Genomic DNA, 12,067 nt, shown 5'->3' on the forward strand with positions numbered 1-12,067 from the left:
GACAGGCAGTGCTCTGGGCACCGACCTACCCATCTGAAAATGAGTGTCTTGTGTTTAGGCCTGCAAAAGAGCTTCCTGGACTCAGGATATCGGATCCTGGGAGCTGTGGCCAAGGTCAGAGAAGCCTTCCAACCTCAGGAGCCTGACTTCCCGCCTCCTCCACCAGACCTTGAACAGCTCCGAGTAAGTCAATGCAGAGAGATGGGAAGAATTGAGCAGCAAGGGGCAGCCTGTGTGGGAGGCAGGTCTGCTTTACAGTCCTCATTTTCAGGTGGCTTCTGTAGCTTTTATGTGACTAAATTAGAGGCAGGTCTTGATTTTCATTCCTGAGTTGAGTGGAATCATAAGCCAGCACTTGTGCGCGTACTTACATGGAATTAGCCTGTGTGACAGACAGGCTGAGAATGGAGGAGAGGTAAGTGCAGTTGGGATGATGAAATGATGAGATGTGACTTGTAGTAAAATAGTTTGTACACGCGTGGTGAGACTTGCTAAGGAGAAAATTGCGGAATTAGAACCTGGCTAGGTTCTTGCCTTTCTCTCTGTTAGTAACAAAAGTAGTATTTTCTCTTAAAAATTATTAAAATGTGTGTGTGTGCATGAGTGCACAGGTACTTTTTTTTTTTTTTTTTTTTTTTTTTTTTGTGGAAGACAGAGGTCAACTTTGTCCCTCAGGAGTCATCCACATTAGTTTTGGAGCCAAGATGTCTCACTGGGATGCAGGGCTTACTGTTTTGGCTAGGTTAGCTGGCCAGTGAGGCCAGGAGATTCTCTTGTCTCTGCCTTCCCAGGGCTGAGATTATAAGCACATACTGCCATGCTGAGCTGCTGTTCTATTTTCTTTTGTTTTTTGAGTCAGGGTTTCTCTACATAGTCCTGGTTGTCCTGGAACTTAAGTATGTAGATCAGGCTGGCCTTGAACTCACAGAGATCCACCTGCCTCTACCTCCTGAGTGCTGGGATTAAAGGTGTTCAACACCATTGCTGGCCCATGGTGAATGTTTTACTTGAGTACTAGGGACCAAACTAGGGTCTTCATGCTTGCATGGCAAGTACTCTACCATCATCTCCTCAGACCACAGGATGTTTGTTTTTAAATTAGATTCTAATTTCAAATCTTTAAAATAGTTTTTTATGTGTATGGGTGTTCTACACTGCTTGCATGCCTAGTGCCCTCAGAACCCAGAAGAGGGTGTTAGATCCTCTGGAACCTGAGTTCTAGATGGTCGTGAGCAGCCATGTGGGTCCTGGGAATTTGAGCCCATATTTTCTGGTGGAGCAACAAGTGCTCTTAACTGCTGAGCCATCTCCCGAGCCCTCAAATCTTTTTGTCATTCTTTTCCATCAAGTACCATGAGTATATTTTCCCATGAGTAAAGAATAAGCTAGCCTGGGGAGTATCTTTCAGTTACAAATCCTAGACACAAAAATAGTAATGTCCTATATATGGATATGTACTCCAAGTGGTAGTTTAGAAATATGTTGATTTGAAGAATAGCATATCAAGACAATAATTATATTTACTTCCTTTGGTATGTTTTCTTATTTAATGTCAGTAAAAGAAGTCAGGTTGGCTAATGACCCAACTGGGTCACTATACATAAGTAGGACTGGTGGTTGCCCAGTTTTCAACATTTGTTTATACTTTCCATTGGGGCTCTTGATGATGAGATTCCTGTTAAGTGGCTTCTTTGAGTCATGACATTTAGAATTAGGGACATTGAGATCACATGGCAGATGTAGAACCTGAGGCTCTAGTGGGAGGTTACTGACTCTCATCAGCCCTTTGACAACCAGAACCGGAACCAGAACCAGAACCAGGTCTAACATCTTCTATGGGGATGGCTTTGGGAATTGTTGCTCTGGTAATGCAATGTATGCCTCCCATGGGATAATGACCAACACATAGCTGCTGGTTTCCTATAGAAAGAGAAGGAAAATGTTTTTATTGATACTGCACAGATGCCCTCATGGTTTAGTGTGGGTGGTCTTACATGGTGTCAATGTGGGCAGATTTTTTAGATTGTTTTCTGGTGGTAGCTCCCAAGGTTTACTTATAGTCTGGTTTATTTACAACTGTAGCTAACTGATGAGCTGGCTCCTCCTAAACCACCTCTGCCTGAGGGTGAAGTCCCTCCACCCAGGCCCCCACCACCAGAAGAGAAGGATGAAGAGTTCCCTGAGCAGAAAGCTGGGGAGGTGATTAACCAGCCAATGATGATGGCCGCCAGGCAGCTCCATGATGAAGCTCGGAAATGGTCTAGCAAGGTAAGCCTAGACTTTCCTTGTTGGGGATGTGTGCCTTTTCAGAAAGGATGGTGAACATCTCAGGAAGAAGTCTGTGTGACCACCTTCCCGCTTGCTCAGTTCTCTCGTTTCAGGTAGTATGCTCTTTTTACCAGTGACTAGTGAGAAGTCTCTAGTGTTTGATGGCTTGCCTTTCCTGGGCGAAAGTAAAAGCTGGGATGTCTGTGGCTAAAGAAGAGAGTTTCTTCCCTCTGTCTAGTAGAGTGTCAGCTGTACTGACTCCTGACATCTGGGGTCTTTTTAGAAACTGTTTATCTTTATTGGATAAACTTCAATTGTGAAAATATCTTTTGTGGGTTTTGCAAGATGAAATGTGTGCAGTTCCTTTACTGCTTGCATTTAAGAAGCAGGTAGATTGGTGCTCAGAAGCACTGTGCTTTGTGCTTTCTCAGAATCATGGTGTGCTCCTTCTCTACATAGGACAGTTCCAGGTTATGTTCATCTCTACTAGTTTAAAAGTCTCAATATTCCTGTGGCTGAGATCTGGGTGTAATCCAGTCCTACTTCATGTCTATATCCCACCTGTTTCCCAGCACTGGAAACAGGTAGTTGCTTTTCTTGCTTAGTGCAAACTCCTCTTGCTAATCTGCCAGTGAGGATGTGCTTCTTAGCTCTAGACTGCTTGTAAGTCGTCAGAACTCTAGCTCTTCATTCCCATTCTATTCCTTCATTTTATATCCTCAACTGAATATACTTCCGGGAGGAACTGCCTGCAGTTAATCTTGTGTTGTTGTTGGTTTTTGTCTTCAGGCTGAGAAACTGACCTTGGTTTGTTCTTTGTTTTTCCTTTGTTTGTTTCTTGTTTTTTTTTTTTTTTTTTTTTTTTTCCCAAGACATGGTTTCTCTGTGTAGCTCTGGCTGTCCTAGAACTCAATCTGTACATTAGGCTGGCCTGGAACTCAAGAGATCTGCCTGCCTCTTTTTCTGAGTGCTGGGATTAAAGGCAAGTGCCACCATTGCCAGTGTTTACAACTGTTACCTGGGAGCCTGGGTTTCTAGGAGTGGCAACCTTGTTGGTGCTGGATCTGACCAGTGGAATTCTTTATAATGGTTTCTCTCCAACACTCCCAGGATCATGTAGCACAATCCTACTGTGAATGGAGAATGGGTGACAATAGAGTTGATTTCCCCCAAAGAAAATGTAAAGGTAATTGTAATAAGCCTGCACATATTATGAAAATATATGTGTAATAGAGTGTCAGACAGGACTGGCCCATATATTCGCCCCACTATGCTCAGTGTGTTCACAAGTCCTGGCCAGAAGTTCTGATTTCATGAGTTCACTGACTTTTGAGTTGTACAAAGCTAGGAACTATATGAACTATATATGGGTTGGGAAGCTATGTATATGTATATGTATATGCATATGTACATTTGTCTCTGTTGCTCTGATTTTGTACAGCTTGTTACTCTGAACCTTAGCAGCAGTCAGCTGGTCTTTCCTGTAAGGAATGGGGAGGAGCCTTGGTTGAGACAGTTTAGGTGAAAGGATAGGTGGTTATCTCACCCCTTGTTGGCCCTGTGTCTTCCAACTTCATTGGCACTTTTTTGAGTGCCAATGGGCTTTTTTTTGAGGTAGGCTTTGTGTTTAGGGTAAAAAACTTTTGTTGTTGAGATTTATTTTTATTTTGCTTTTTGAGGTTTTACTTTATGAGTGTTTTGCCTGCATGTATGTCTGTGTACCACATGTGTGCAATGCCCATGGAAGCCAGAAGGTGTCAGATCCCCTGGAATTGGAGTTAGAGATGGTTGTGAACCACCATGGGGGTGCTGGGAACTGAATCCAGGTCCTGGGGAAGAGTAGTCCATGCTCTTAACCACTGCACGATCTTTCTAGATCCCAGAGTTTCTGTTGTTAAGTTTTCCTGTTTCTTGAGACAGTCTCATGACTCACTGCTCTGCCCCTGGAGTACTGTTAGGATAAGACTTTTAGGAACCTTAAATAAAATTCCATATAAACACTCATTTCCTCCTGGTCACAGATTCTTGGTGTAAACAACCTTTCTTCACCAGTCTTTTATAAATGGCTCAGCTTCATTAGAGCAATTCCTTTTTTTTTTTTCCACTCCAGCTTGTTTTTAGCATCTGTTCTATTTTCTTAACCCCTTAGAACTCCTGTCTTTGGTATTAAACTCTTTCCTTCTTGGTTCCTGTTCTTTTATAAGCAACCACTTGGGTTCATATGAGGCTCTTCTGAGCTTAGCCTCATTTAGTTGCCAAGTCCATGTGTTACCTGATCTGTGTGCTAGTAAGCTGAGTTTGGGGTGAGAAGCTGTTTTCAACAATGGAGAGACTTAGGCTGAACTCACAAGGTGGCGCTTTCAGTTGCTGCAGTAAGATTCTCTGGAAGCTTTGTCCCTGAAGACATTTTTAAGGAGGAAGACTGTCTGATATGCAGGGTTTTCACTGCTATAGGAACTAGATGAGTGTCTTCCTGGGGCCTGTTAGAGCTAGCTGAGTGGTTATAGGGTATTTGGTAAACTCTTCATTTCTGTCTCTTGGTTTGCTACCTGTTACCTTTGACATACCATTTCTAATCTGGAACTTCTAATCCCTGAAGGAAATAATGAGTCTGCTAGCTGCAGAGCTGTGTGTTCCTGGGTGATGGAATAGTATCTGATCTAGGAGAATGCTCAGTTTTTCCCTTCAAACAGCTTACATGACTGTGTTTACTTTTCTCCTCTAGATTCTTTTTAAAGGTAATGGCTACTGGGTTGTTTGGCTCTCCAAGCATGTGATTCTGGTCAGGGTTAACTTCAGCAGCAAGTGTATAGCACCTGCCCTCTGTGGAAACCTTTTGCTGGAGCAAATTTCTCCACTTATCTCAAGGAGACTTCTGAGTTCCTGTCTTTGAATCTTGGTTCCCATGGCTCCTGGAGACAGTGCCATTTTCTTTCCCATCCCAGGCAAGCTTTGGTAACTAAACCAGCTGAAGCTCCATTTCCTGAGTCCTGTTGTTCTTACTAACACTATCCCTGTTTCTCACCCTTCCCACCATCGACAAAGCCGGGGATCCCAGCCGCTCAGGTGGGTATAGGAGTTGTAGCTGAGGCAGATGCGGCTGATGCTGTTGGGTTCCCTTTCCCCTCTGACATGGAAGACGATTACGAACCTGAGCTGCTGTTAATGCCATCTAATCAGCCGGTCAACCAGCCCATTCTGGCCGCGGCTCAGTCCTTGCACCGTGAAGCTACCAAGTGGTCTAGTAAGGTACTGATTGGTACCCCCAGTTGGGGACTGCTCCAAATGCATCCGGCCATGTGCAGCCTTGACACCTTGCATCACTCATTATCTGTGCGGGTCCTGTGAGTCTGAGCCGGGCGGGCAACTGTCTGTCTGCACCTTGTTGTTAGGACTGGCTTCACAAGTTTGATAGGTTTGCTAATGCCCGACTGACTTGCATTTATATTTGTGGAATAGAGAGAAATGGGGTCACTTTCCAAAGAAATCATTTTCTTCCCTTTTTTTTTTTTTTTTTTTTTTTTTTTTTTTTTTTTGTGGCCATTATTGGGGCTATAAACTCCTTGGGAAGCTGTAGCTGCATCTCTTGGTGACTTCTAGGTCAGGAGCCATTGGGACCACTAAAAGTTCCCCTAGCTTGACCACTGAGCTTTGCTTGGCTCCCACTGACCTCTTACTGATGGCTCAGCAGAGTTGATCAGGATAAGCAGCAGCTTTATGTGGCAGCGTCAGGAGGACTGCTTGCTGCCCTGCACCTGGCTGTGTGACAGATGCTGACTCTCATGGGAGCCCACAGGGAAGGGGTTTCACTGACTGCTTTTTCAGGTGTCTCAGAGGCATTGGAAGTGGTCACAGGGAAAGCTCAAGGCCATCAGCTAGGTGACAGAGCTTTGGCTTCATTTAGAGAGTTAAAATATAGAAGTGATCACTTTTTCTTTCCTCTTTGAAGATGGCATGTTGCAAGAAAAAGCCTGAAGATGGTGGGTAATAACTAACTCTGGCACTGTGCTGTCTTCTAACCAATGTCATGGAATCCTAAATTACCTCAGGTCTACACTGGAAGTTTGTCCAGAGGGCTTCATCTAACACATGCCTCTCTCCCAAACCTGTGTTCTCTGGCCTCAGTTTATTTCCTGAGACATTATGTACCTTCAAAGCACTAATGATGAGCCAGTTCATGGAGCCCATGGAGCTCTTGCAAGAGTACCCGAGTGGCATGGTTTGTGTGTGCCTCACTGCACTGTATAAAAGTTGAAAAGCATGAGGGGAAAAATGAGTGGGGCCTGGCCATTCAGGTAGTTTTAAATACTGTAGTCGCTACAATTTTAGGTTGTTTTAGGATATAAATTGCTTAAATATTTCCTTATTCATAATCCATAAGAGTTTTAAGTGAACCAAATGCCAGATCTCAGAAAAACTGCCATAATTGAGAGAGGAGGTTCCATTTACAGCCTAACTCAGGCTTATTTGATTCTTTCCTCAGCATCCTCCTAGGTGAACATTCCTTAATTGGAGGCTTCATGTAGCTGATGGGACAGAACAATTGATTTGTAACCTTTTAAAATGTGGAATGATTAAAATAGTATGCTCTTTCAGGCTGACCAGGTCAAGAGGCAGTAGAGGGCAGAGTAGTCTAGGTGAGAAAATATCCAGTTCTCTTGTGTTTCTCACTTAGGTTGAGAATCATTACCTGGGGTTTAAGTTCCAGTGAAGTTGCACAAGTACTTGACTGCTGTTTATATGAGCAAAGATGAAGAGGATGCTTTCAGCATCTGGAAAGCCTCCTCTCTGTTCTCCCTCTCTGGCTGCCTCCCCTGCTTTCTCCCGTTAGAGATGTGAAAATGCCTTGTGTGAGCGGCTCCTTGGCTCTGGCCCTATGTTATTGACACAATTAACCTGGAGATGCTCAAGTGCTTGTCCAGTGCTGCACCTGGGGCACCCACGTCGCCCTTCCAGACTAATATCTGGGTCTTGTTTTCATTCAGGATATTCTCTCACTGAGTGCTGGGGCAAGTGTCCTGTCTCTCTTCTGTTTCCCTAGTGCTATTACTCCAAACAGCACTCTCCCCCTTTCCTAGCCTTCCAGAGGGCTGCTAGAGCAGCAGGCTTCCTCCTGTTTTTCTACTTTCCTTAACTTGGCTGGTGTGTGGGCAGAGCTCATGCTGTATCTTTGCTTCTCTCTAGGGCAATGACATCATTGCAGCAGCCAAGCGCATGGCTCTGCTGATGGCAGAGATGTCTCGGTTGGTAAGAGGGGGCAGTGGTACCAAGCGGGCACTTATTCAATGTGCCAAGGATATTGCCAAGGCCTCTGATGAGGTGACGAGGTTGGCCAAGGAGGTTGCCAAGCAGTGCACAGATAAGCGGATTAGAACCAATCTCTTACAGGTACTTGGGAAAATATGCTGTGTGTGAGTGTGTGTATATGGGGGGTGGGGTGGGGAAGGGATGAGGAGAGAATGAGAGTGGGGAGGGAATGAACAAGAGAGATAGCACCTAAGTGGGAAACACGAATGGTAAAATGTGAGAGAAGCAGCAGAGGAAAGTGGGTTAATAGAAGAGGCACTCAAGAAGAAAAAGCAACAGCAGCAAGAGCAGTCTGTGAATACAAAGTTTTATTTCCTAATCCAGTAGAATTTGAACCAATTGGTCAGGACTGATGCTGGGATAAAATCGAGTACTTTCTGCATGCCATCAACTAGAAATGGAGTTGGGTATGTCTGCCTCCAAGGAACTGTGGGCAAGAGAGCCAACAAACATCAAATGGAACTTTCTCTTTAGGTCTGTGAGCGAATCCCAACTATAAGCACCCAGCTCAAAATCCTGTCTACAGTGAAGGCTACCATGCTGGGCCGGACCAACATCAGTGATGAGGAGTCTGAGCAGGTATGTGCCACTGTCCTGGGTTCTTTGCTGTTTAATTTCAGCTTTAGGACAAACTTACCTCTGAATTGAGAATTCAGCAGCCCTTTCTTTCCTTATTTTCTCTCAGATGGGCCCTACTGAGTCACACTCCTGATCATATGGTAGAGAGCACATCGTGGTAGCACTGCCTTCAGAGGACCCATCATTATTTTAAAAGTTAAAATGAGGGAGACAATCAGTCCCTACTAGGTAGACCAACTGCTCTGCCCTACAGAGGCTATGGGTACCACTGAGGAAACAGGGAAGATAAGCTTCGTGCTCCAGACACTGCTGCTTACACTACCATTGCTTTAATCCAGTAGCTCCCATCTTCACGGCCACGAGAGCTTCATCAAAATCCCTAACTTCCATATACTGCAAGCAGAGTTGGGTACTGGGTTGCTTTCCTTTGTGGGCTGTCTTGTGCCTAGATAGAAGTTGGGAAATGAAGGGCAAGACTGAGATTCATGCTAAATCACATCAGGTTGATTATTTAACAAAATGTGTGTTGGGACTCTGTGTCCATTAAATTTAAAGTAGAAACAGTGGTAGACTCGAACAGACACAGGATACAAGTGAAGTCTTAAGCTGGACCCTGACTCTGTTGCGTGAGTTTGGCTGGCAAGGATATAAGCCATTCCAGGCCGGAGACCCTTCCTAAGAAGGAAGAGGACCAATATTTGGAATTTAGATTGTAGGTACTTCACAGAGCCCTCTGAACTTTATGCATACATTTCACTCATGTGACACCCCCCACCCCCAGGAAACCCTATAGCCTTCTTAAATCCTCAAAAGATATGACTTTTAGCTAGTTCTCTCAGAGCCCTCTGAACTTTATGCATACATTTCACTCATGTGACACCTCCCCTCACCCCCCCGCCCCCCGGGGAAACCCTATGGTCTTCTTAAATCCTCAAAAGATCTATGACTTACAGCTAGTTTGCTGCCCTAAAGGATGATGTAGTTGGGCTGGAGAGATGGCTCAATGGTTAAGAGCAGTGGTTGTTCTTCCATAGGTCCTGAGTTCAATTCCCAGCAACCACATGGTGGCTCAAAAAGCATCCATAATTAGATCTTGTGCCCCCTTCTGGCCTGTAGGCATACTCTATAATAAATTAATCTTTTTTAAAAAAATGATTGAATTGTCTGAGTGTGAGTAGACAGCCAACTAGATCCCCATCCTCTAGTTGGTGTTTTAAAAAATAATGTACTTACATTTTTAAGGGTTGATTAGTTTGCTTGTTTTCATTCACTGCTTATGAAATGCCTCCTGTACTAAATACTGGAGAGCAATGAAAAAAAAAACCAACAAAAATCTCTGCCCTATGGAACTTAATACAGATAAATGAAACCAAACTAATCCTCCCAAAAACACCAAACCCAAATGCCAACTAAGAAAACAAAACTTACCCTTAAGCAACCTAGGTATAATATATAGCATAAAATTAATAATGGATTTTATGAAGAAAAATACTATCTTCAAGTAAAGAATGCTAGGAGTTTTAAGTGGTATGTTATTTAATGTATGGTTCCCTAGGATCTGAAAGACACTGGAGGGGGAGCCTGCATACTTGGAAGAAAAGTTGCAGGTAGAGGACATAGCACGAGTCTTGAAAGAACACTGCCTTTGAAAACCACATATGAGTGCATGCTGTCAGCCATGCAAAGACACAGTGCAGTCATTGATATACAAGTCAAATTATATAAACACTGTCCTGTTTATATAGTTAACCAACAGTGATGCAGGGAGTCCAGTGCAGGGGGTTAACTGTAGCCCACCCTTGGCAGTGAGCGCTGCGTTAGGGACTATAGTAACAGGGCTCTTCTATTGCAGGCCACAGAGATGCTGGTTCACAATGCCCAGAACCTCATGCAGTCTGTGAAGGAGACTGTTCGAGAAGCAGAAGCTGCTTCAATCAAAATTCGAACAGATGCTGGATTTACCCTGCGCTGGGTCAGAAAGACTCCCTGGTACCAGTAGGCGCCTTGTCAAACCTGGCTGGTACATAAACCTCTGCTAAAGAGAAGATATCCATCTTGAGTTCCAGAAGCCATTGAGAGTTACCAGGAGTGGAAAAATCAATCCCTGGTTTCACACAGCAGAAAGGAATGGGGCCTCTTCACATAGAAAACATTTATACTCTTGTCATTGACACTTTGAAATGTGTCTCTCTATAAACCCTGTACTTTCACAGTTACTATGTGCACACTCTCCCATGGATTTTACATAAGCTCAGAATAAGTGTGAACACTAGCAGGAAGCCCTGCTCTGCCCGGGGGACATTTCTCTCTGTTTACAGCTCACCCGACTCCCTTTTCCCCCTTTAGGCTCTCAAGACCTAGAGCAAGTCTGTAAATCATTGCTGAAGGAAAAGGTGGTCTCTGGGGAGTTCCAGCTCGTATGGCCTGGATTCATTTCCTGCTTTCTCCCCATGTAATCCTAGTTCCTCACAATGGAAAACCAACTTTCACTTTTGGGAGGAAATCACTATTCTGTCTTTATCATGCCCCTGACTAATATGTGTTATGGAAACTTCCTGTCTCACATCCTGCCTTGCTTGGTTGCTAAGGTAACCATCCTGTAAACACACTGGTGCTCTCTGCCACTAGAGGGGCAGAGTAGCTGGGGTGTGATCCTGCCCATCCTCCCAGTGGGGCCACTCCCAGGTTTTTTATGCTTTGTCACTGCCAGTAGAGGTCTGTGCTGAGGCCTTAGCATTCATTCTTGGCTCATTTTCTTTTTTAATTTCTGAGCTGAAATGCATTTACTTTTAACCAAATCATCCTAGGCTTTGGCGGTCTTCCTCTATATGCTTCTTAAACAAGAATTTAAAGATACATAGGTATGTGTTTGTCTGTAATCCCTCCATTCCCCACTTTTTCTTTTTTTAAATTTCGAGACTGTGTCTCTTTATGTTGTCCAGGCTAGTCTTGAGCTTCTGGATTCAAGTGTGTCAGCCTGTTAGCTCCTACCACCACACTTGACTTTGCTTGTAACTTTGAGAAGTCCATTCAAAATTAAGTCCTAAGAATTTGGGCTTGCTCCTTAAGAGACTTGAATGGAAAGGCAATCTTGTCTGAAAGGTATTTCTTGTGTAAGGGAGAATAGCATTTGCAGATTATACTTCTGGTGCTGCTAGGAAAAAAATCAGTAGAACAATTATAGTTCCCAGTTGCTTTTAACCAATTACAACCAAGCCTTTTTCATCCTTGCATAAATACAAAGTATTCAAGAATAATAAGTATGGTATCTACTATCAGAAAGGCATGTTTCCTATTGGGCACAGCTAGTGAAAAAGTGACTTTCCTTTTTTGCGTTTATCCTGGCAATAAAAGCATTTCCCAGCACACGAATGCTTCTTTCAGAAGTCAAGAACCAGATGAATACAGGAGTGAGACCACCTTGCTGGATGTTCTTCCCACATCTAGTATGTTCTATCCCAACACTGAACTTGTAAATCTTAAGTTGACCCTGAATACTCAGGCTTCCCCTATTTCCTTTCAGCTGATAAAAGATTCTTTTCAAAGCTCTCAGCAGATCTGTATAGTTGCTTACCTGATATAAATGCGTATCAATGCCTTTAAAGTATGAATCTATGCCAAAGATCATCTTTTGTTTTACTAAAGATTACTTAGAGGAACTAAGAAAAATCATGTTTGCTCTCCAAGTTCTTCCAATTCTGGAGACACATGTCCACCGGATGTGCTTTTCTTGAGTGTCAGTGCTTACAGTACAAGGAGGCAAAAGGAAACAGTCCCTGAATGATGTGTTAGAGATGCCACCGCTAAAAACTACATTTATAAGCTAGGACTTATATGCAAATGTTTTCTGCCTCTTCTTTTGTTCTGTTTAAAATAATAAAGTACATTTATATGAATAATGCTCTAAATGAGG

The 12,067-nt window shown here is 43.6% G+C and overlaps 1 protein-coding gene across 2 annotated transcripts in view; it reads left to right on the forward strand.

Moving 5' to 3' along the window:
- Positions 1–12,053, forward strand: part of Vcl (vinculin) — a 96,278-nt gene extending 84,225 nt beyond the window's left edge. The window contains exons 17-22 of one of the 2 annotated variants that reach the window (XM_034497479.2): positions 59–183; positions 2,083–2,268; positions 5,314–5,517; positions 7,453–7,656; positions 8,050–8,154; positions 10,007–12,053. In XM_034497479.2, coding sequence (XP_034353370.1) covers positions 59–183; positions 2,083–2,268; positions 5,314–5,517; positions 7,453–7,656; positions 8,050–8,154; positions 10,007–10,153 — 971 coding nt within the window. In that variant the 3' untranslated portion in view covers positions 10,154–12,053. The remainder of the gene's footprint in view (positions 1–58; positions 184–2,082; positions 2,269–5,313; positions 5,518–7,452; positions 7,657–8,049; positions 8,155–10,006) is intronic. The other variant, XM_034497478.2, reaches the window with a different exon arrangement.
- The last annotated feature ends 14 nt before the right edge of the window (positions 12,054–12,067 follow it).

This window comes from Arvicanthis niloticus, chromosome 3 (genome assembly GCF_011762505.2).
Source record: "Arvicanthis niloticus isolate mArvNil1 chromosome 3, mArvNil1.pat.X, whole genome shotgun sequence".
Classification (NCBI taxonomy): domain Eukaryota; kingdom Metazoa; phylum Chordata; class Mammalia; order Rodentia; family Muridae; genus Arvicanthis; species Arvicanthis niloticus.